This window comes from Mytilus galloprovincialis, chromosome 9 (genome assembly GCF_965363235.1).
Source record: "Mytilus galloprovincialis chromosome 9, xbMytGall1.hap1.1, whole genome shotgun sequence".
Classification (NCBI taxonomy): domain Eukaryota; kingdom Metazoa; phylum Mollusca; class Bivalvia; order Mytilida; family Mytilidae; genus Mytilus; species Mytilus galloprovincialis.
The window spans coordinates 11,666,820-11,694,195 of NC_134846.1; the positions used below are offsets into that span (position 1 = coordinate 11,666,820).

The 27,376-nt window shown below is 32.3% G+C and overlaps 1 protein-coding gene across 5 annotated transcripts in view; it reads right to left on the reverse strand.

Annotated features, from left to right (window-relative positions):
• Positions 1-27,376, reverse strand: part of LOC143044407 (paladin-like) — a 127,843-nt gene that overhangs the window by 13,007 nt on the left and 87,460 nt on the right. For all 5 annotated transcript variants that reach the window (XM_076216410.1, XM_076216411.1, XM_076216413.1 and 2 more), the window contains 7 exons: positions 26,315-26,478; positions 25,471-25,546; positions 16,713-16,858; positions 15,712-15,820; positions 6,904-7,008; positions 2,561-2,656; positions 1,638-1,772 (listed from right to left, as the gene is read on the reverse strand). In XM_076216410.1, the coding sequence (XP_076072525.1) occupies positions 1,638-1,772; positions 2,561-2,656; positions 6,904-7,008; positions 15,712-15,820; positions 16,713-16,858; positions 25,471-25,546; positions 26,315-26,478 (831 nt within the window). The remainder of the gene's footprint in view (positions 1-1,637; positions 1,773-2,560; positions 2,657-6,903; positions 7,009-15,711; positions 15,821-16,712; positions 16,859-25,470; positions 25,547-26,314; positions 26,479-27,376) is intronic.

Sequence of the window (27,376 nt, forward strand, 5' to 3'; positions counted from 1 at the left end):
AAGTGATGAATCTGAAAACGCATCACACGGTATACCTGACTTATATAAATCCTGAAACCAAATTTCAGAAATCCTTGTATTGTAGTTCCTGAGAAAAATGTGACGAAAATTTTCAACTTGGCTATCATGTGTAAAATCATTCAAGTGTTCGGTAAACAGGAAGTTGTCGAGTGATGAATCTGAAAACGCATCACACGGTATAGCTGACTTATATAAATCCTGAAACCAAATTTCAGAAATCCTTGTATTGTAGTTCCTGAGAAAAATGTGACGAAAATTTTCAACTTGGCTATCATGTGTAAAATCATACAAGTGTTCGGTAAACAGGAAGTTGTCAAGTGATGAATCTGAAAACGCATCACACGGTATAGCTGACTTATATAAATCCTGAAACCAAATTTCAGAAATCCTTGTATTGTAGTTCCTGAGAAAAATGTGACGAAAATTTTCAACTTGGCTATCATGTGTAAAATCAGACAAGTGTTCGGTAAACAGGAAGTTGTCAAGTGATGAATCTGAAAACGCATCACACGGTATGGCTGACATATTTAAATGTTGATACCAAATTACAGAAAGGGTGGATGTGTAGTTCCTGAGAAAAATGTGACGAAAGTTTCATGGGACGGACTGACTGACGGACTGACGGACTGATGGACGGACTGACGGACGGACGGACTGACAGACAGAGGTAAAACAGTATACCCCCCCTTTTTTAAAGCGGGGGTATAATTAGGACAGTCTCAATTGACCATACTTACATTTATTTAAAAGATTTCAGTGTAAGTGATAAATTTAAATAAATAAACAACTACATCAACGATTTAACTCATGATGACATTATATGTTTTTGATTAGAACCCACTTCACACTTTTTCCTACACAGTTGTACAAACAAGATAATTGTATAATATTACACATAAAGCATTGTTAGTATATAACATGCTGGTAAATAAGAAAACTGTCAAAATTGACAGTTGACAAATATTAGCATTTCCAGTTTTTTTTCGTTCCTGCAAATTACACAATTATAATCAAATATCAATAATACACCAATTTAAAGCAATTCGGTCAAAGTGATAAATTTTGTGACATATCAATTTGTGCATTTTCAACAAAAACATGAAAATAGTCTAAACAAGCTCTGTTATTATTTATTATAGAATCCAAATATAGTATTATAAACAGAAAACATGCTGGGAGAAAATGACACTGGGAAGATTGACAGCTGCAATAAATTCATTAATAATTTAACCGATTTTTATGATATTTATATCAATGGTTTTAAATGGGAATGTCTTGGACAAGTTTGAAAATCTGTCAAATGTAAATAAGAAGTTATGTGATTGTCCCTTTGAAAAATAAATGAAATGGAAAATTACATTGTGCTGTAAATTCCACATTTCTTGCGGGATTGTTATAAAAATTCATATCTTTTATTTTTGTGCAGCCAGATGATGATAGAAGTTTTAAACAACCTTGATTGGCCATAATAGGCTCCCCATCGGACAGCCTTCATCATGATAAAAAGGGCCCCATAACAGTTTAAAACCATTCAAACAGCAAAAACAATAGGTCTACTTTGTCATAAAAATAAGACGGGAAAATTTCCAAACCGTCAATTCTAATAAAAGTCCTACCAGATAATGTTGACCAGTAAATAATAAATCAACAGGAACTTGTATATCCGGAGAGCCAACATTTCCCCGTATTCTTGTCAACCCTGGTTGTCTTTGCATCCATTGACTAAAACTCAAAGAGAACCACTGTGGAAACTACAATAGAAACTGATATCTCATGCATAATTCTATTTCTATCGACTGAGAAAAACCCATATCTCTCAAATAGCTTAATACAGAAAATAAGTACCAACAGAAGTATCATTTGAAAATTGCAATTAATTATTTTATCATACAATGTTTACATTATCTTTTCAAAATTTTGGAAATTATTTCAAATTAAAGAAAATATCTCACTCAAAGCTGTGAATCCTTGTTGTAAGGCTTTTGGCTATTCTTTTTGTCAACTTTGGTTTAAAAGCTCATAATTTTTCTTATAATTTTTTGATTTTCAAATATTTTGGCCTCAAGCATCACTGAAGAAACATTTTTTGCTGATATGGGCATTTGATGCAGCAAAACTGTTTCAGTTAATATTACAATTAAAATAATTAAACTTGAAGAGCTTTTCGTATCAATTACTCTATGTTTTATATGAAAGTCTATTTCAATACTGATATCTTGACTCAATACAAATGTCTGTTATGGAATAGCATACAATTGCAGCTTTCTTTTTCAGGCAATTATTCAGTTATATCACCGTTATACAGTTTATGGATTTGACCTTGAAGAACTTATATTGTAAACCAATATTCTATTTTGTGCTTAGCCGTTTCTATTCAACTTCAAAGAGATTTATTATTCATGATTTTCTAATTTCACTGAAGTACATGTATTGGTATAAGTTTAAAATATTCGCAACAATTTATTTTCGCATTATTTTTCTACTCGCCAAAGTCACGAAAATAAGTTGGTTTTCAGTAAATATTATATGAAAGGCCTACCTGTTCTGTTAGATATGCATTAAAACAAATAAGAAACACATATCTCTCTAACAAATGACAACACCTTGTAAACAGACGGTCTATCAAATCATTGGTCTGAAAGTATAAACACATAAAATTAATAAATGGAAAATGTGTTCATGGGGTACGATGATTCACCTGCTTGTTATCAAGGGAGAGAACTGTAAAAGTAAACAATAGTCAAACTTTACTGTGTTTTTTATGGTAATTTGCATTGTGTATGAGTTTTGGTGGGGTTCGTGTTGCTTAGTCTTTGTTTTACCATGTTGCGTTTTGTCAGCCTGGTTTTGTTTTTCTATTTTAGCCATGGTGTTGTCAGATTATTTTTATCTATGAGTTTGAATGTCCTTCTGGTATCTTTCACCCCTCCTTCATAATACTTGGTTGAGGCAAACTAAATTTTGGAGAATGGAAACTAATTTTAGAAAGTACAGACACGCATGGGCATAATAAAATACTAGGTCGATATGTCAAGCTCTAAATTTCCTTAAATTAAGATAAGTTGTGAGTAATTTTATGGTTGTTTCAGAAAGAATATAAATCTTGAGAAGGTCCAACACCTAACACCAATTCATACACATTTATCCCAAATAATTTCTGTATAGTTAGGTCCACAATAACTTAAAAGGCATTTAAAAGGTTTATTTAAGATAAACTATGACTTAAATGATTTTTTTTTTAAAAGAAAAGATAGGATTCTTTAAGAAGTTAACTTTTTTTACAGCAAGTTTTGAAATTGATAATGAAACTAATAATATATATTGGCACATTTAACCAAAAATACTACACATTGTGTTAATTCTTCACTCATTAGGTTTTTGTCCATAGGAAATATTACAAGGTTTTATAAAACATATTCACAGTGTGGTAATTATTCATATGTCTAAAGAATATTTCTTAAAGTCCATGACTTCTTTCATTATGATCATGGCAGTTTTTAACGACCTTGACTTGCTATACAGCCCTCACATGGTTGGTTGTTCTATTACATAAAGTTAAGAAAACACATCTGCGTTATGGTATTCAATAATTTAAACCATTAGTTTGCAACATGCAGTGTAAATCAATTATTTGTCAAGGCTGTTTCAGTACACTCTGCTTTCATCCATATATCAGATTACAGCTATGATATAATACTATAAATAGAGAATAATACATGGCAAAATCCGTATCATATGTCGTATCATCCCGAGACATCAATATCAGCCCAAGGGCCTTTAGGCCTGAGGGATGATATTGGTCGAGGATGATACGGCATGTGATACGGATTTTGCCATGTATTATACACTTTATCATATATTTCAACAGAAGAGTATTATATTATATGAACTGTTTTCTGATCCATAGCACTGGGTAACCTTCAGTTCTACTTTTGTCTTGTTTCAAAGGCCTTAAAGGAACTGCTCAATTACTTATCTGAAGCACCTGGGTTATCTTACAATTTGCGTGCTGTTGTTTTAAAAATATTTTGTTTATTATTGTATTAATTTGTGTGTTTTGTATTTTTCATAGTTGCATTTAGTGCATGTGCCAAAAAATATGAAAACTTGACGTTCCTGACGTCACATACAATATGAAAACTCGACGTTCGTGACGTCACATACCAAACAATGACGTCATTCAAAAAATTTACCTATTTTGAGGAAAACTTTTCTTAAGCAAAAAAACAAGAGTGCACACGCTGAAAAGTCTCGCCTTCTATACTAATCATTGATATTATGTTGATAGTCCTAAGTATAAAGCTAAGCTTTATTACAACTGTCACATAAACTTAACATTAACCAAGATAACTAAACATAGACCAATGAACCTTGAAAATGAGGTCAAGGTCAGATGAACCATGCCAGGCAGACATGTACAGCTAACATTGCTTCTATACAACATATATAGTTGACCTATTATTTATAGTTAAAGAAAAATAGACCAAAACACAAAAACTAAACACTGTGCAATGAACCGTGAAAATGAGGTCACGGTCAAATAAAACCTGTGTGACTGACATAAAGATCATAAAATATTTCCATACACCAAATATAGTTGACCTATGGCATATAGTATTAGATAAAAAGACCAAAACTCAAAAACTTAACTTTGACCACTGAACCATGAAAATGAGGTCAAGGTCATATGACATCTGCCCGCAAGACATGTACACCTTACAATCGTTCCATACAACAAATATAGTAGACCTATTGCATATAGTATGAGAAAAACAAACCAAAACACAAAAATTTAACTTTGACCACTGAACCATGAAAATGAGGTCAAGGTCACATGAAATCTGCCCACTAGACATTTACACCTTACAATCATTCCATACAACAAATATAGTAGACCTATTGCATATAGTATGAGAAAAACAGACCAAAACACAAAAATTTAACTATAACCACTGAACCATGAAAATGAGGTCAAGGTCAGATGACACCTGCCAGTTGGACATGTACACCTTACAGTCCTTCCATACACTGAATATACTAGCCCTATTGCTTATAGTATCTGAGATATGGACTTGACCACCAAAACTTAACCTTGTTCATTGATCCATGAAATGAGGTCGAGGTCAAGTGAAAACTGTCTGACAGACATGAGGACATTGCAAGGTACGCATATATCAAATATAGTTATCCTATTACTTATAATAAGAGAGAATTCAACATTACAAAAAATTTGAACTTTTTTTTCAAGTGGTCACTGAACCATGCAAATGAGGTCAAGGACATTGGACATGTTACTGACGGAAACTTCGTAACATGAGGTATCTATATACAAAGTATGAAGCATCCAGGTCTTCCACCTTCTAAAATATAAAGCTTTTAAGAAGTTAGCTAACACCGCCGCCGCCGGATCACTATCCCTATGTCGAGCTTTCTGCAACAAAAGTTGCAGGCTCGACAAAAACCAAAACTGACTTCATGTAAAAAAAAAAAAAAAAAAAAAAAAAAAAAAAAAAGTAGGGGTGTGATAAAGGGTATGCGATAAAGGGTGCGCATCAAAGTTGTGCGATATGGATTAAAAAGCAGGCTATTTATCACATATGCAAAACTACTGTATTTACTACTAAACATATGATAAATTAATTTATCATATACTTAAGACTAAATAACATATAATTTTTACTGTATGATAATATCATCAAATTAACGTAAACTCCATATTTTTCGAATTGGTGCTTAGCGGGCTGATATGAAAAGTTTATCACATGCCTTTCCGTAACGTTATCACATGGCATTCCGATGATACTCAGTAAATTCCGAAAATTACACCTCAGTGCTACGTTTTCAGTGAAAAACCTTACAAAGTAGACAGAAGTGTACAAAACAATTATTTGGATACTGGAAAGTATGTTATTGTGTAAAATAATAAAAATAAAAAAACAAAAAACAAAACAACAATGTTAAATAAATGCATTTATTAAAAGTTTCAAACATAATTTAGAAAGTTACTTTAAAAAAGTTGACTCTTCCAAACAGTGTTCATTATGTATATTGTTGAATCATTTTTTTATCGATTCGTCCATATTAAAGTATTTTTCCTTTTTATTGAGATATATGACAGAAAAATTTCATATTGAATGTACTAAATCTGGGGTCCGACGTCCGTGAACTTTTTAATCTTTGAACTTCCATTTTGGAACCATGTAAAAAGGATTAATATATGAATCTGTTATTTTTCTCCATTGTTGAAGCATATGATAAAAAGATCATAACATGGCATTTTTCATATCCCATGTATTATCAGCCCTCGGTCAATATCAGCCCTCGAGCCATGCGGCTCTTGGGCTGATATTGAACCTAGGGCTGATAATACATGCGATATGAAAAATGCCATGTAATAATCTGATATTATCACATATTTGTAACGAATACGTTGGGTTTAGCATATGCAATAACCTCAAAATTGCCCAGGGCAAAAAAGAGGTTATTGGTTTTTGCCCTGGTTCCAAATGACGTGACATCATTGCATCCTTAACGACACTTTTGTGATAAAATGTTTAAGATTTTACCTGTTATGTTTCATTAAATTGTCATAATTGATTTTTTTACCTCTTTTCTGCAGAACTTAAATATGTGATAAATAGATTATAACATGTCTTTTCCATATTGGCCCTGGTATCATCCCTCAACCCATATCGGCCCTCGGCTAAAGCATCGAGGTCGATATGGTAGTCTTTGGATGATACCAGGGCCAATATGGAAAAGGGCATGTTATAATCTATACATATTGTTATCATGCAAATGGATAGAAATTCAAAGTGCTTATGGAAAAAGAAAATGTTTTTCAGTAGAGAACACATATATTGTAAAGATTTAATAAATCACCTTTTGAGAGCCGTTCCTTTCTATTCTTTCCAGTTTCTGTACAAGATCGTAGATGAGTATTCTGAGATGACAGTAATCTGAACAGTGGTCAATCAGCTGATCAACCTATAAAGGAATAAGTTGTTTGAAAGTACATTAAAGAGTACAGTAATCTACCATATCAGAATTGTAAACTTAAATATGGGTGAAATTTAATGAGGGTACATCACTACATAATGCAATTGTTTAAAAATATACTTCACAATAGACATTCAACCATCTTTAAATTTTGGTGTACATAATGAAATTATTCCAAACAAGAATGTTCATAGTACACGGATGCCCCAGGTAGACTGTGAAATTGGGGTAAAAACTCTTATTTTGCATTAAAATTAGAGAGATCATATCATAGGGAACATGTGTACTAAATTTCAAGTTGATTGGACCTTAACTTCATCAAAAAATACCTCGACCAAAAACTTTAACCTGAAGCAGGACAGACGGACAAACAGATGAACGGTTGAAAAGACGCACATACAAGAAAACCTATCGTAGGTGGGGCATAAAAATCATTCATTAATTTCTTTAAAAAGGTAAATAGTAGCGTTTCCTTCCTTGACAAAATAGATGTGTATAATAGTCCTCCATTAGAGGTGTTAGTGGAGTTCCACTTAAATTCAGTCAGTAATAATGGTAGCTTACTGTGAAGAGGGCCATGGGTTTGAACTGAGGCTGGTATGATGGGAATTTTGGTAGGTAAATCCAGCTTTCTTAAAGATAACTATTTCTAAGGAAACCTATGGTTGTTTAAACTGATGGAGAGAGATGTGCTAATTTAAAGTACTTTAAATTCAGAAATTATTGCGATGTTTTTATTATTGCGAAAAATGGATAGGGTTATAATTGCAACAATTTAAGCTCACATTTTGAATTTTTTATATGAATTAAACAGGATTTTTTCAATACCGCAATAATCAGAATGGCATTTTAGTCTAAAATGGCAAGAATTTTTCAGAAAATAATTATATAGGAGTAAGAATAACTTGTGGTGATTAATGTTCTGTGAAAATGAAGATGGGTATAAAGAAATCAGAAATCAAACTTTATGGTCTGTTAATATAAAGAGTGATTTTTAAAACCTCATATATTTATTTCTTGAAAAACCCAAGCTGAAAAACATTGAATGTGATGGCTTTATACTTTTTATTTGTCTCCTTGAGTTATTTTGAATGATAATGAAGGTCATATTCAAGTGAAACATGTCAGAGATGCACATTTACTCCTGCCCTGGTAATGAATGAATATTGATCATGTTGATGTGAAATGATGTGTAACGTCTTGGATACATATATAGTTACTCACAATTAAATAGGGTTTGACAAACCTTGATAAATCGATAACATTATATCAAATTTATAAAAATACTGATGCTTCATTGCCATTTCATGTACAAGTAAATCACCTTTCAGTGAAATATAAAAACTTTTAATTACAATTCTAAAACGTGAAGGCCATAAACATATAATATTTCAATGAATTTATGCGTATTGCTGTTTTGTATACAAATTCAAGTTTCAAATAACACTAATCACAAGTTTTATGTCTTTAATCAAGAAAACCACAATACTATTAACAGAAATAAACCCATATCATGTATATAGAGATATCAAATATCAATTATTTCTAAGAAGATAGATCCCTATCATTGGAAACCTTAAGTTGCCATTCTTCAATTATGTTCATTTGTTTTCAATTTTAGTGGCTTGGTGTGGCCTTACTATTGTTGATAATAAAACAGAGTTGGAGAACCTTGTGTTGTTACTACATTAAAGTTCAATATTTTAAATTATTGGTAATTCGTATATTTTCCCTTTGATCTTACTGTCTAATATTTTCGAGTATCAACGTACTGGCTGTATCACTGAAAATATTAGGCAATACATTGTGTGACGTCATAATAACCGATAAACAGAATAATAGGTAATTTTTTTTTTTATACTGACTATATCACGTGTAATATCTTAACTCGCCCTAACGGGCTCTTCTAAGATATTCCACATGATATAGTCAGTATCAAACAAGAATGTTTCCCCAGTACATGAATGCCCCACTCGCACTATCATTTTCTATGTTCAGTGGACCGTGAAATTGGGGTAAACCCTCTAATTTGGCATTAAAATTAAAAAGATCATATCATAGGGAACATGTATACTAAGTTTGAAGTCAATTGGACTTCAACTTCATCAAAAACTACCTTGACCAAAAACTTTAACCTGAAGCAGGACAGACAGACGAACGGACGCACAGACCAGAAAACATAATGCCCCTCTACTATCGTAGGTGGGGCATAAAAAGAAACTACCTATTGTTCTATAAGTATGTACTGTGGATTTATTATTATTCCGGGAATTTGTGAATACTGTGGGTAAAGGTGAATCATGAATTTAATCGTTCAACTTAGTACAAATTTCCTAAGGGTGGTATGCAGAGTTTAAGTCAAACCCATTAAATTCATTTTTCATTTATTAATGTAAAATTGGTTGCTACATAAATAAATGAATCCATAGTATTTTTGAATTTTTGGCATAATGTTTCTTTACCTAGTTTTTGATATGGACACCATTAGGAATTATTCTGACAAGTTTTCTTACCTGGTTTTTGATATGGACACCATTTGGAATTATTCTGACAAGTTTCTTTACCTAGTTTTTGATATTGACACCATTAGGAATTATTCTGACAAGTGTCTTTACCTAGTTTTTGATATGGACACCATAAGCAATTATTCTGAAAAGTTTCCTTACCTGGTTTTTGATATGGACACCATTAGCAATTATTCTGACAAGTTTCCTTACCTGGTTTTTGATATGGACACCATTAGGAATTATTCTGACGAGTTTCTTTACCTAGTTTTTGATATGGACACCATTAGGAATTATTCTGACGAGTTTCTTTACCTAGTTTTTGATATGGACACCATTAGGAATTATTCTGACAAGTTTCCATACCTGGTTTTTGATATGGACACCATTAGGAATTATTCTGACAAGTTTTTTTTACTTAGTTTTTGATATGGACACCATTAGGAATGATTCTAACAAGTTTCTTTACCTAGTTGTTGATATGGACACCATTAGGAATTATTCTGACAAGTTTCCTTACCTGGTTTTTGATATGGACACCATTAGGAATTATTCTGACAAGTTTCTTTACCTGGTTTTTGATATGGACACCATTAGGAATTATTCTGACAAGTTTTCTTACCTGGTTTTTGATATGGACACCATTAGGAATTATTCTGACAAGTTTTCTTACCCGGTTTTTGATATGGACACCCATTAGGAATTATTCTGACAAGTTTCTTTACCTAGTTTTTGATATGGACACCATTAGGAATTATTCTGACAAGTTTCTTTACCTAGTTTTTGATATGGACACCATTAGGAATTATTCTGACAAGTTTTCTTACCTGGTTTTTGATATGGACACCCATTAGGAATTATTCTGACAAGTTTCTTTACCTAGTTTTTGATATGGACACCATTAGGAATTCTTCTGACAAGTTTCTTTACCTAGTTTTTGATATGGACACCCATTAGGAATTATTCTGACAAGTTTTCTTACCTGGTTTTTGATATGGACACCATTAGGAATTATTCTGACAAGTTACTTTACCTAGTTTTTGATATGGACACCATTAGGAATTATTCTGACAAGTTTCCATACCTGGTTTTTGATATGGACACCATAAGGAATTATTCTGACAAGTTTTTTTACCTAGTTTTTGATATGGACACCATTAGGAATGATTCTAACAAGTTTCTTTACCTAGTTGTTGATATGGACACCATTAGGAATTATTCTGACAAGTTTCCTTACCTGGTTTTTGATATGGACACCATTAGGAATTATTCTGACAAGTTTCTTTACCTGGTTTTTGATATGGACACCATTAGGAATTATTCTGACAAGTTTTCTTACCTGGTTTTTGATATGGACACCATTAGGAATTATTCTGACAAGTTTTCTTACCCGGTTTTTGATATGGACACCCATTAGGAATTATTCTGACAAGTTTTCTTACCTGGTTTTTGATATGGACACCATTATGAATTATTCTGACAAGTTTCTATACCTGGTTTTTGATATGGACACCATTAGGAATTATTCTGACAAGTTTTCTTACCTAGTTTTTGATATGGACACTATTAGGAATTATTCTGACAAGTTTCTTTACCTAGTTTTTGATATGGACACCATTAGGAATTATTCTGACAAGTTTCTTTACCTAGTTTTTGATATGGACATCCATTAGGAATTATTCTGACAAGTTTTCTTACCTGGTTTTTGATATGGACACCATTAGGAATTATTCTGACAAGTTTTCTTACCTGGTTTTTGATATGGACACCATTAGGAATTATTCTGACAAGTTTTCTTACCTAGTTTTTGATATGGACACCATTAGGAATTATTCTGACAAGTTTCTATACCTGGTTTTTGATATGGACACCATTAGGAATTATTCTGACAAGTTTTCTTACCTAGTTTTTGATATGGACACCATTAGGAATTATTCTGACAAGTTTCTTTACCTAGTTTTTGATATGGACACCCATTAGGAATTATTCTGACAAGTTTTCTTACCTGGTTTTTGATATGGACACCATTAGGAATTATTCTGACAAGTTTCTTTACCTGGTTTTTGATATGGACATCCATTAGGAATTATTCTGACAAGTTTTCTTACCTGGTTTTTGATATGGACACCATTAGGAATTATTCTGACAAGTTTCTTTACCTGGTTTTTGATATGGACACCATTAGGAATTATTCTGACAAGTTTTCTTACCTAGTTTTTGATATGGACACTATTAGGAATTATTCTGACAAGTTTCTTACCTGGTTTTTGATATGGACACCATTAGGAATTATTCTGACAAGTTTCCTTACCTGGTTTTTCATATGGACACCATTAGGAATTATTCTGACAAGTTTCCTAACCTGGTTTTTGATATGGATTCCATTAGGAATTATTCTGACAAGTTTCTTTACCTAGTTTTTGATATGGACACCATTAGGAATTATTCTGACAAGTTTCTTTACCTAGTTTTTGATACTGACACCATTAGGAATTATTCTGACAAGTTTCTTACCTAGTTTTTATATGGACACCATTAGGAATTATTCTGACAAGTTTCTCTACCTAGTTTTTGATATGGACACCGTTAGGAATTATTCTGACAAGGTTCTTTACCTAGTTTTTGATATGGACACTATTAGGAATTATTCTGACAAGTTTCTTCACCTAGTTTTTGATATGGAAACCATTAGGAATTATTCTGACAAGTTTCTTTACCTAGTTTTTGATATGGACACCATTAGGAATTAATCTGACAAGTTTCTTTATCTGGTTTTTGATATGGACACCATTAGGAACTATTCTGACAAGTTTCCTGACCTGTTTTTTGATATGGACACCATAAGGAATTATTCTGACAAGTTTTCTTACCTGGTTTTTGATATGGACACCATTAGGAATTATTCTGACAAGTTTTCTTACCTGGTTTTTGATATGGACACCATTAGGAATTATTCTGACAAGTTTTGTTACCTGGTTTTTGATATGGACACCATTAGGAATTATTCTGACAAGTTTTCAATACCTGGTTTTTGATATGGACACCATTAGGAATTATTCTAACAAGTTTTGTTACCTGGTTTTTGATATGGACACCATTAGGAATTATTCTAACAAGTTTTGTTACCTGGTTTTTGATATGGACACCATTAGGAATTATTCTGACAAGTTTCTATACCTGGTTTTTGATATGGACACCATTAGGAATTATTCTAACAAGTTTTGTTACCTGGTTTTTGATATGGACACCATTAGGAATTATTCTAACAAGTTTTGTTACCTGGTTTTTGATATGGACACCATTAGGAATTATTCTGACAAGTTTCTATACCTGGTTTTTGATATGGACACCATTAGGAATTATTCTAACAAGTTTTGTTACCTGGTTTTTGATATGGACACCATTAGGAATTATTCTAACAAGTTTTGTTACCTGGTTTTTGATATGGACACCATTAGGAATTATTCTGACAAGTTTCTATACCTGGTTTTTGATATGGACACCATTAGGAATTATTCTAACAAGTTTTGTTACCTGGTTTATGATATGGACACCATTAGGAATTATTCTAACAAGTTTTGTTACCTGGTTTTTGATATGGACACCATTAGGAATTATTCTGACAAGTTTCTATACCTGGTTTTTGATATGGACACCATTAGGAATTATTCTGACAAGTTTTGTTACCTGGTTTTTGATATGGACACCATTAGGAATTATTCTGACAAGTTTTGTTACCTGGTTTTTGATATGGACACCATTAGGAATTATTCTGACAAGTTTCTATACCTGGTTTTTGATATGGACACCATTAGGAATTATTCTGACAAGTTTCTATACCTGGTTTTTGATATGGACACCATTAGGAATTATTCTGACAAGCTTTGTTACCTGGTTTTTGATATGGACACCATTAGGAATTATTCTGACAAGTTTCTATACCTGGTTTTTGATATGGACACCATTAGGAATTATTCTAACAAGTTTTGTTACCTGGTTTTTGATATGGACACCATTAGGAATTATTCTGACAAGTTTCGTCACCTAGTTTTTGATATGGACACCATAAGGAATTATTCTGACAAGTTTTCTTACCTGGTTTTTGATATGGACACCATTAGGAATTATTCTGACAAGTTTTCTTACCTGGTTTTTGATATGGACACCATTAGGAATTATTCTGACAAGTTTTCTTACCTGGTTTTTGATATGGACACCATTAGGAATTATTCTGACAAGTTTTCTTACCTGGTTTTTGATATGGACACCATTAGGAATTATTCTGACAAGTTTTCTTACCTGGTTTTTGATATGGACACCATTAGGAATTATTCTGACAAGTTTTCTTACCTGGTTTTTGATATGGACACCATTAGGAATTATTCTGACAAGTTTTCTTACCTGGTTTTTGATATGGACACCATTAGGAATTATTCTGACAAGTTTTCTTACCTGGTTTTTGATATGGACACCATTAGGAATTATTCTGACAAGTTTTCTTACCTGGTTTTTGATATGGACACCATTAGGAATTATTCTGACAAGTTTTGTTACCTGGTTTTTGATATGGACACCATTAGGAATTATTCTGACAAGTTTTGTTACCTGGTTTTTGATATGGACACCATTAGGAATTATTCTGACAAGTTTTGTTACCTGGTTTTTGATATGGACACCATTAGGAATTATTCTGACAAGTTTTGTTACCTGGTTTTTGATATGGACACCATTAGGAATTATTCTGACAAGTTTTGTTACCTGGTTTTTGATATGGACACCATTAGGAATTATTCTGACAAGTTTTGTTACCTGGTTTTTGATATGGACACCATTAGGAATTATTCTGACAAGTTTTGTTACCTGGTTTTTGATATGGACACCATTAGGAATTATTCTGACAAGTTTTCTTACCTGGTTTTTGATATGGACACCATTAGGAATTATTCTGACAAGTTTTCTTACCTGGTTTTTGATATGGACACCATTAGGAATTATTCTGACAAGTTTTCTTACCTGGTTTTTGATATGGACACCATTAGGAATTATTCTGACAAGTTTTGTTACCTGGTTTTTGATATGGACACCATTAGGAATTATTCTGACAAGTTTTGTTACCTGGTTTTTGATATGGACACCATTAGGAATTATTCTGACAAGTTTTCTTACCTGGTTTTTGATATGGACACCATTAGGAATTATTCTGACAAGTTTCTTTACCTAGTTGTTGATATGGACACCATTAGGAATTATTCTGACAAGTTTTCTTACCTGGTTTTTGATATGGACACCATTAGGAATTATTCTGACAAGTTTTCTTACCTGGTTTTTGATATGGACACCATTAGGAATTATTCTGACAAGTTTTCTTACCTGGTTTTTGATATGGACACCATTAGGAATTATTCTGACAAGTTTCTTTACCTAGTTGTTGATATGGACACCATTAGGAATTATTCTGACAAGTTTTCTTACCTGGTTTTTGATATGGACACCATTAGGAATTATTCTGACAAGTTTTCTTACCTGGTTTTTGATATGGACACCATTAGGGATTATTCTGACAAGTTTTCTTACCTGGTTTTTGATATGGACACCATTAGGAATTATTCTGACAAGTTTTGTTACCTGGTTTTTGATATGGACACCATTAGGAATTATTCTGACAAGTTTTGTTACCTGGTTTTTGATATGGACACCATTAGGAATTATTCTGACAAGTTTTGTTACCTGGTTTTTGATATGGACACCATTAGGAATTATTCTGACAAGTTTTGTTACCTGGTTTTTGATATGGACACCATTAGGAATTATTCTGACAAGTTTTGTTACCTGGTTTTTGATATGGACACCATTAGGAATTATTCTGACAAGTTTTCTTACCTGGTTTTTGATATGGACACCATTAGGAATTATTCTGACAAGTTTTGTTACCTGGTTTTTGATATGGACACCATTAGGAATTATTCTGACAAGTTTCTTTACCTGGTTTTTGATATGGACACCATTAGGAATTATTCTGACAAGTTTTCTTACCTGGTTTTTGATATGGACACCATTAGGAATTATTCTGACAAGTTTTCTTACCTGGTTTTTGATATGGACACCATTAGGAATAATTCTGACAAGTTTTCTTTACCTAGTTTTTGATATGGACACCATTAGGAATTATTCTGACAAGTTTTGTTACCTGGTTTTTGATATGGACACCATTAGGAATTATTCTGACAAGTTTTTGGACCGAGTAGTAGTCCCCTTTCTGTAAGCTGTTAAATTTCTTTGATGATTGGTGTTGAGATCTACAGTAGAAAGAATAAAACTGTGATGTAACAAATTTCTTAACGGATTAACATTAAAAGCCACGTGATGGATATTAATTGAGTCACATATAAATGCATGTGTGCAATACTTTAATACCATCACTCAAGGTGCTTTTATAAGTAATTTGATCATAAAACTTGAAGCTGAATAATAAAATTAAAGAACCTTTATTGGTGGAGAAAGTAGGAAATTTTCCAGTGAGAAGGAAGAAACTTTTTTAGGACAAAACAGCAATGCTTGTCAATTAAGATCTGAGTCAAATGCACCATGGGATTTAGGAGTTTCAAACAGATAATCCAAGAATTGACAGACTAATGATAACTGTAAATGAGTAACTGAGATAACTTTTCCACCTAGGAATATTCTTTTTTTGTAAAGATGTCAAACATTTTTCACTTTCAATTCTTGCAATTTGTTTGATAATAGAATTTGAGGAGAATCAGTCTCTCTGTTCAGAGATTAAGCCAGAATTGTAAAAACAAGCATGTGTCAATAGTACATGGATGCTATTCCCTGCACTATCCTTTTCTATGTTCAGTGGACAAAACTCTAAGCTAGCATTAAAACTAGAAAGATCATATCATAGGGAACATGTGTACTCAGCTTCAAGTTGATTAAACTTCAACTTCATCTTCATTAAAAACTACCTTGACAAAACACTTTAATTTCAAGAGAGACCCACAGATGAATGAACAGACACACAGACAGAAAAACATAATGCCCTTAAGTGGGACATAAAAACATAGTAATTACAAGCAATGAAAAACAACAAACTTTTTTTAACAATTCGTTCAAAACATTATTTTAATTTTATTTTACATAAAGGTATTTACACTCATACTACTCATGAAACTTAATTGTTCTACTCACTTTAAATCCTGAGGAAAGCCATATTTTTGTGCAAGCACGAGACATCCCATAATAGATCCAACTGTAGCCCTGTCCTGACCAGAATTACAAGTAAACAGCAGACCTGGATTACATGATTTGGATTTCTCAAAAAACTTTGGACATTCCTGGAATGAAAAGTAAAGGGTAACATGTTATTTCATATTGTTTAAAAAACAGTTTTATACAGTGTCAAAAAAGTTGAGTATCACCAAATTTTGAATTTACAAATTTTCATTCAGTATTTTAATAGAAATCAAAAGTCATGAACTTTGTTTAAAGGCACTATATTTTTTTTTTTATATATATATATATGCAAAGAAATTTAATATAAAAAAAATGTACAAAAACTATCACAAGAGTGCACATGCTGAAATGTCTCGCCTTCTATACTTATCATTGATATTGTGTTGATAGTCCTAAGTATAAAGCTAAGCTTTATTACAACTGTCACATAAACTTAACATTAACCAAGATAACTAAACAAAGACCAATGAACCTTGAAAAAGAGGTCCAGGTCAGATGAACCATGCCAGGCAGACAGGTACAGCTAACAATGCTTCTATACAACATATATAGTTGACACATTACTTATAGTTTAAGAAAAATAGACCAAAACACAAAAACTTAACACTGTGCAATGAACCGTGAAAATGAGGTCACGGTTAAATAAAACCTGCTCGACTGACATAAAGATCATAAAATATTTCCATACACCAAATATAGTTGACCTATGGCATATAGCATTAGATAAAAAGACCAAAACTCAAAAACTTAAGGACATTGGACATGTGACTGACGGAAACTTCGTAACATGAAGCATCTATATACAAAGTATGAAGCATCCAGGTCTTCCACCTTCTAAAATATAAAGCTTTTAAGAAGTGAGCTAACGCCGCCGCCGGATCACTATCCCTATGTCGAGCTTTCTGCAACAAAAGTTGCAGGCTCGACAATTATACTGTTTCCTAAAACTATTGACTTATAGAACTTCTTACAGAACTACTTATAGATATCATTGAGCCTGTTAAAGCTGACTATGCAGTATAGGTTTTTGCTCATTGTTGAAGTCCATATGGTGATCTATAGTTGTTAACTTCTATGTCATTTGGTCTCTCATAGAAAGTTGTCTCATTGGCAATTATACAAAATCTTTTTATTTTTATATATATATATAAACAAGAATGTGTCCATAGTACACGGATGCCCCCACTCGTACTATCATTTTACATGTTCACTGGACCGTGAAATTGGGGTCAATACTTTAATTTGACATTAAAATTAGAAAGATCATATCATAGGGAACATGTGTACTAAGTTTCAAATTGATTGGACTTCAACTTCATCAAAAACTACCTCGACCAAAAACTTTAACCTGAAGCGGGACGAACGAACGGACAAACGAACGGACGAACGGAGGCACAGACCAGAAAACATAATGCCCCTCTACTATCGTAGGTGGGGCATAAAAATCTTTACTCAAAACTTTTTTCAGACACTTTGTGATATTGAGCTAGACATCTTGTAAATACACCTGTCTATTTCTAAATTCTAGATATCTTTTATGTTTTTGTATTGTTGTGTTGCTGTCTCATTGACATGTATTCTATCATTATTATTTCAACTATTGATGCCAAGAGATTTATTAAGGGCAAAAGAATAAACAGAGCAAATTTTCCCATACATACATTTCAACATATATTTTCAAGTACCCCTAAAGATATAACCATTTAAAAAGTGATATTCCAGAGAAAAAGATTTTTTTTGTCGATTATCTAGTTCAGGTTTTCCAATTGAATATTGACATAGATAATATTCAAAGTATATTAATCAATTGGTTCATTTAGACTGAATATTTTCAGGAAAATAAATTGAAGTAGTTTTTCTACGAGATTATGGTTAATCTACTACATTTACTATGACATCCTGGTTTCTGAAGTACCCATTTTCCATTTAGTAATGGTATAACTTTTAGTATAAATTTATAGGAAAATCAGTAAAAATATAGGCCAAATAATGTTCTCTTTACTTGACAATATTCTCCCTGAAACTTCAAACTGTTTAAATGACATATCAATAACATAAAGATCAGATCTAAGGAGAACTATGGTCTGTTTTCTTTCATATAAAGTAGATAAATAGAATATCGGTGCTAATTATTAATTATGCTACTTTCATGTATAGCAAACCTAATAAATTAATAAACTTTATAAAAACTGTGAGTTTCTGATTAAATAATAAAAAAACAAAAACAGAAAAAGGTCATTTGGCAGTTGTTTCTTGTTAAAATTGGTTACAATTGTTAAAGCAGCTGTTTTGTACCCACACACATTAAGAATTTAAAATAAGTACCCCTACATATATATTGAGTGTCATCACTAAGTTTGATCAACCCTTAATTGATGTGCTGCATACTGTCTCTATACTTTGTAGATTCATGTTCTTTGAGCATGACATTCATCAAACGCACGATGGGTGTCTTGGTAGAAGCAGGATTTGCTTATCTTTTCTGAGCACCTAGTTGGTCCTTTTTGACATCTTTTATTCAGGATCCTGGGTTTGTGTTTGTCTGATGATTTTCCTGATTTTTTGACTGACACTTAATTTTTTTTTTGACATGACAAAATTGTGGCAGCCCCGATGTTCTGACATCCTGTTAGTCCGACACCCCACTAGTCCGACACCCCATTGGTCCGAAACCCTGAAATGGAACTTGTTTCCCCTAAAATTGTGTGATGACGTTGTTTTAATCGTGCCTATATATATATATATATATAAAAAAGATGTGGTATGATTGCTAATGAAAAAACTCTCCACAAGAGACCAACATGACACAGAAATTTACAACTATAGGTCATCGTACGGTCTTTAACAATGAGCAAAGCCCATACTGCATAGTCAGCTTTAAAAGGCCCCAAAATGACAATATAAAACAATTCAAACAAGAAAACTAACGGCCTCATCTATAAAAAAAAATGAACGAAAAACTAATAGGTATCACATAATCAAACGACAACCACTGCATTCCAGGCTCCTGACAGGCACATACATACATAATGTATAGTGAACATGTTAGTGAAATCCCAGCCTTCCCCCTAACCTTGGACAGTGTCGGACTAACGGGGTGTCGGAATATTGGGGCGACCCCACAAAATTAAATAAAACTTTGTAAGTTGATACAAGGGGTTGAAAGTTTTACGATCAAAAAGGGAGGGCATTGTTTTCAAACTCAGATATATTTATTTATTTATGTAGTTAAAGTGCATGAGCATGAAAAGTTATGGCATCTGTTACAAGTAAAGAGACAGTGGAATGGGTTACAAATAAAAAAGGGAATACTAAGGTTCAAAACTATATGCATTAATTTTAAAATATGTCTGTCTAAAATATACCTCATACAGTGATAGTAAAAAACTGGTTACTGCTGTGCCCTAGACAAACAGATAAGAAGTTAACGAACTCTTCCTTTCATACCTTATGCTCATTATGTAGGTTAGGGATATGGAGGCATGCCATCAAGCAAAAGTGTGTGTTTTTTATAGATTAATGTTAAATAAATAATTTGATTTTGAATGGTTATTTCAATCAAGGTTTTCCAGGGTTGACCTTATGCTTACCATATCTCATCACTAAAATACAATAATATAATATGAAAGTTCAATGGAAAAAAAACGTCAAAGATTTAATGTGATTATAGAATCATTTGTGCTCCCTTGGAATAGAAAGAATTTGTCACTGTTTCTAAAATTATCACAGACTATTTCATATTTATGACTAGTGGACATGTACATCTACCGTTAATGGACTAATGGTAATGTTTAAACTAAATTTGGCATCACCACATAAATCTCTATAGTAAACTTAACTAGAGATTGAAAGGAAAAATGTTCTTTTACAGATAGCTTAATTTAAAGACCATAACTTTATAACTCATCCCATTAGTAGGACACACTTATGTCATGAAAAGACATAACAAGAATGTGTCCATAGTACACGGATGCCCCACTCGCACTATCATTTTCTATGTTAAGTGGACCGTAAATTGGGGTCAAAATTATAATTTGGAATTATAAGTAGAAAGATCATATCATAGGGAACATGTGTACTAAGTTTCAAGTTGATGTAACTTTAACTTCATCAAAAACTACCTTGACCAAAAACTTTAACCTGAACTTCGCACTATCATTTTCTATGTTCAGTGGACCATGAAATTGGGGTCAAAACTATAATTTGGCATTAAAATTAGAAAGATCATATCATGGGGAACATGTGTACTAAGTTTCAAGTTGATTGGACTTCAACTTCTTCAAAAACTACCTTGACCAAAAACTTTAACCTGAAGCGAACGGACGGACGGACGAACGGAGGCACAGACCAGAAAACATAATGCACCTCTACTATCGTAGGTGGGGCATAAAAATAAATAATAGGTTAAACAAAAAGACCATATAGATCCTTTATGATAAAAGGATGATTTTGTCTTAACGAATAAAAATTTTGAAAATCATACCTAAGTATAAATTAAAACAGCACCAACCAACCCCTTTCTGACAAAAGTGTTATTTTCAACAAGTTCTTATCAATTCATGAAACTTTTATTTAATATTTTAAAGCGAAAGAACTTATATTTGCAATAACTTTAAATAAGATTTCAAATATCGTTATATCAATCAGCAACTGTTTTTTTTCCCTCGCATATAAGATATTTACCAGCTAGCTTAGGGTTAAAAACTTTAGGTTAATTACAATGACAACGTCATTGGAATCTAGAAATACCAGACAGGTTATAGCAATCATTGGAGGTTGTTCTGTAAAAATACATCATTAACTTTTGTCTGCTAACTGGAATTGCTATTTCATAGGATTAGACACATTTTTCAAAATATCAATTGGAATAAATCAACAGTTATATGAAATGACAAAAAATTTGATGAAATAACTATGTGGTAATTTTTCCATTAATTCTTGTTGACCAAATACGCTAAATCTAATTTCAAGATCCCAGCCAGACGATTGTTCTGAAAAAAGTAAAGTAAAATGGCTATTTCAATTACATTAATTTAATTTCTAGAAAATTATCCTACAAAGAGACAACTAATCTATTCATTTTTCTGTGTGTAATGAGTTATTTGAAATTTTCAAGGAGAAAGAACTGACTTTTGATGTGCATTCTTTATAAAGATTATTACATGATTTCATCTACCCTTTTTGTATTGGATATTATATTAATCTTCAATGTGCAAATGAACTTCTTATTATTTATAATTGGTGCATTCAACACAATCCTTATGAGTTTCCTTAACATCATTAATGACCTAGTGAAGCCAAAATACTGCACATCTTATGCTCTTTTCATATAAAATCTTAGATGGAATTAGATACAAAAATTTGCACTGGTAATATAACTAGAGGCTCTAAAGAGCCTGTGTCGCTCACCTTGGTCTATGTGAATATTAAACAAAGGAAGCAGATGGATTCATGACAAAATTGTGTTTTGGTGATGGTAATGTGTTTGTACATCTTACTTTACTAAACAGTCTTGCTGCTTACAATTATCTCTATCTATAATGAACTTGGCCCAGTAGTTTCAGTGGAAAATGTTAACAAAAATTTACAAATTTTATGAAAATTGTTAAAAATTGACTATAAAGGACAATAACTCCTTAGGAGGTCAATTGACCATTTCGGTCATGTTGACTTATTTGTAAATCTTACTTTGCTGAACATTATTGCTGTTTACAGTTTATCTCTATCTATAATAATATTTAAGATAATAACCAAAAACAGCAAAATTTCCTTAACATTACCAATTCAGGGGCAGCAACCCAACAACAGGTTGTCCGATTCATCTGAAAATTTTAGGGCAGATAGATCTTGACCTGATAAACAATTTTACCACTGTCAGATTTGCTCTAAATGCTTTGGTTTTTGAGTTATAAGCCAAAAACTCCATTTTACCCCTATGTTCTATTTTAGTCGTGGCGGCCATATTGATTTGATGGCCGGGTCACCGGACACATTTTTTAAACTACATACCCTAAAGATGATTGCGGCTAAGTTTGGATTAATTTGGCCCAGTAGTTTCAGAGGAGAAGATTTTTGTAATAGATAACTAAGATTTACAAAAAATGGTTAAAAATTGACTATAAAGGGCAATAACTCCTAAAGGGGTCAACTGACCATTTCGGCCACATTGACTTATTTGTAAATCTTACTTTTCTGAACATTATTGCTGTTTACAGTTTATCTCTATCTATAATAATATTCAAGATAATAACCAAAAACAGCAAAATATCCTTAAAATTACCAATTCAGGGGCAGCAACCCAACAACGGGTTGTCCGATTCATCTGAAACAATCGTAACTACTCGGCCATTCTCGCTACGCAGTACAATAGCCTCGTATGCACTACGGAGAAATTCTTCTTAAATTGTTGGCCGGAATTGTAGTGATCCGCGACACAAAGAAGTTCTATCCTCCAGGTGGCGCTATAATTTGGTTACATATCACAGAGTAATCAAGAACTTTAACTCTGCCAAATATTTTGGCGCGAAAGAAGGAGCAAAGTAAATAAGTAATGGTAAAAAATTTGTACCATTCCAGTCGAAAAAATATAAAATTCAATCGGATCGGAAAATTTTCCGGACAGGAGCAAGTTAAATCAGTAGTGGTAAAAAAAATGTACCAGTCCAGTCGAAAAAATATAATTTTGAATCGAATCGGAAAATTTTCCGGACAATGATTCCTCCGCCTAATGCATACGAGGTTATTTCTTCGTGCAACCAGAAAGGCCGAGTTGTTCCGATTGCTGAAAGTTTCAGGGCAGATAGATCTTGACCTGATAAACAATTTTACCACTGTCAGGTTATAAGCCAAAAACTGCATTTTACCCTTATGTTCTATTTTTAGCCGTGGCGGCCATCTTGATTTGATGGCCGGGTCACCGGACACATTTTTTAAACTACATACCCTAAAGATGATTGCGGCTAAGTTTGGATTAATTTGGCCCAGTAGTTTCAGAGGAGAAGATTTTTGTAATAGATAACTAAGATTTACAAAAAATGGTTAAAAATTGACTATAAAGGGCAATAACTCCTAAAGGGGTCAACTGACCATTTCGGCCACATTGACTTATTTGTAAATCTTACTTTTCCTTCGGGCCAGGTGAGCTAAAAATAACAAATACCTGAGGGTGTTATAGTGCAGATCATTACCACAGAAAAACTTGCCAATGGTCAATTGAGTCAAACTCTACATAAAACTTCATTTGTGTGTTTGTTAAATAATTATACTGATGTATACTGATGTTTTGTTATCATTATCTTAAATTACAACTTTTTATTTATCAGAATTTAGGTTAATATCATGTGGGTAACATTTATACAATAGTTACCTCCTAGCCACATATATCAATATATCTTTAATATTATCAACTTTTTCTTTTGCAAGTTTTTATTGTGCTAAACAAGTGGGTAGCGTTAAAATTGCTACTTGCTGAATCAATGTGTATATATATATATATATATATATATATATATATATATATATATATATATATGTAGGACTCAAATCCATGGTGAGTTCCAAATCTATGGCAGATTCCTAATCTATGGTAAATGTGACGTCATGCCATTCCAAATCTATGGCAATTTTTTTACAATCCTAATCTATGGCAAGTTTTGTAGTTTCCTAATCTATGGCGGATTTTTATTGTTTCCAAATCTATGGCATTTTTTTTGCAAAAAGAAAACAATGCAGTACATATTCGACCAATGACTTGTCTTACGAAAGAGGAAGTATACGACAACGGGAACATGTCTTTAAACATTTGTGAAATAAGCATTTCATAATGGTCAACCAAAAAATGTCATAAATTGTAAATTCATAAACCTTAATACAGACTTCAAGATGAAATGGTGTGCTCTGTAAAAAATAAACATTTTTTTAAACTGTGCATGGTATCTGTTTAATCAATTCATTAAACCAACTAATAAGTCGTTTAACAAACAAGAAGACCGCTTTTAATAAATAAAAATAAAAATAAATAAAAAAGTAACAAATAAAAACAAAATACAGTTTGAATTTTGAAATAATATTTATTTCAGCGATATCGTTAATTCATCTTTTTTATTTGATGTGGATTTAAATCAAATTTGTATCCGGTAATTTGATCTTTCACATTATAAACTTTGCCAGCCGTAGACCGTAGAATACTACCAGAACTCCTTTTAAAAATATGCGATACTGAAAATAGCGGTGCCCTTATTCATCGCGGGCATTGACCGGTACAGCACATCTTGTCCCTCTTCGGAATAGTAGGTCACATTTTCCTTAAAACCACCGGCAAATTTTTGTCAGGAAAATAATTTCATCTTGAATGGTGTTCAAATCTATGGGTTCCGCCATCGTTAGCTGAAGCGAAGATGTAATATGGCGTTATTCAATTGTGACGTTATCTGTTACTCTCTCCCCCAGATCTGCCATAGATTTGGAGGAAACAAAAATCTGCCATAGATTTGAGTTGTTTGGCGTTTGTAACGTCACATTTACCATAGATTAGGAATCTGCCATAGATTTGGAACCTGCCATAGATTTGAGTCCTACATATATATATAAATGTGAGGGAGAAAGAGCTAATTCTTACTCAGAGGAAAAACATTCTCAACCTAGACTGAATATATCTTGCATAACAACAATATTACAACAGTAACAGCTACCAGGGAATATCACTAATCATTACCTTAAATACATTTAAAAAGTCATCAATATCTTCATCTGTCGGAGAAGCTTCTAAGGGAAAACACAATCTCTTAAACCTGAAATTAATGAATCTTAATATTAGATACACTAAGACAATATGGTCCTCTAAAGAACAACTTTGATATAAATGCATTGAATTTATGTATTTTGAAAATCAAAGTTAAAATTCATAGCTATAAACTTTCTCTCACATGATTATCTGTCTGTAAAGGAGGTCAGCTCCTGTCAAGATACTAAAACTCAATAAAGACTTCACAAAATAATGCCATTCTAATCTGACTTCAATGTTTACTAAAATCATTATTTCGCTTGGTTGTAAAATATTACATCTTTCTTTAAAGTCGTAAAATATAAAACTTTCAAATTTCAATGATATGAAACATGATGTTTCAGATAGGAAAATAATTATTTCAATGACTGTATTTTAACTTTGATCACATTGATTTGTCCCTAAGAAAAATATTCTTAGATTCTTGTCTTAATTTAAAAAAAACAGAATTGTGAAATCATTTTCTAAATATAACTCTGTTTGGTGTACATCTAAACTTGTTTGTTAAGGATCTAAAAGAAACAATTTTTAGACTAGGAATTCGTTTCAGTAGTAATTTTGGTGCCGTGACCAGCATAAACTTAGAATTCAAACTCAAACAAGGCCAAGGAACTTATAATGTAAATGGCAATAACTATAACTTTCATCTTTTCTGTATGGAAGTAGGGGTATTTCTTTGTCAGAGCAAATAGTACAAATGGCTTTTAAAGGGAAGGTAAAAGCAGATGAATAAATTATCAGTTTAGTGTGGCTAACAGTATTTTAAACTACTTACCTAACACTGTGTGAGCACAACATATGTCTAGAATACACTTCCTCTGAAACTAGTAAGTTATCCTCATACTGAACTGTTAGCTCTCGAAGCTCTTTCTGTGGATTTTCTATATCACCATAGAAATAGAACTTGTTTTTGTCATTCAAGATGGCTAGATCTATCACCTGAAACAAGAATATACTGTTAAAACCATAGAAATAGAACTTGTTTTTGTCATTCAAGATGGCTAGATCTATCACCTGAAACAAGAATATACTGTTAAAACCATAGAAATAGAACTTGTTTTTGTCATTCAAGATGGCTAGATCTATCACCTGAAACAAGAATATACTGTTAAAACCATAGAAATAGAACTTGTTTTTGTCATTCAAGATGGCTAGATCTATCACCTGAAACAAGAATATACTGTTAAAACCATAGAAATAGAACTTGTTTTTGTCATTCAAGATCTAGATGGCTAGATCTATCACCTGAAACAAAATATACTGTTAAAACCATAGAAATAGAACTTGTTTTTGTCATTCAAGATGGCTAGATCTATCACCTGAAACAAGAATATACTGTTGAAGCACTGCTTTATTAGGTAAAGTATTTCTAAATTTGTTCTATTTAAATGACAATGGTACTCTGTCATATCAATGTTCAAAAGAAAGCATATACTTGTGTTCACACTCTACATGATTTTAAAGGGACTTATGTGCAATAAAAATACTTATATTGGAACCAATTCTTTGTTTGGTTGTTTTTGTACCAAAATGCTAAAATTTATGTCTTATTGGGACAAATAAATTTCACCAGATATGTGTTAAAACTTCTAAAAGATTAAAAAAGAAGCCTACTCTATGACTTTTTTTTCAAACAATGTAAGCTTTAATATGGTTTTAACAAATGCAGTACATTATAATACCACTACTGTATGACAAGTCAGTGTACAATGATATGTACTAATTACTCTATCATACAAATGATATTAGGCCAATTAAAATTAATTGCTAGATTTTCATCCCCGCCCGCCCCTATGAAATCGTCCCGCCCCGATTTTTTTTATTTAACAAAAATACG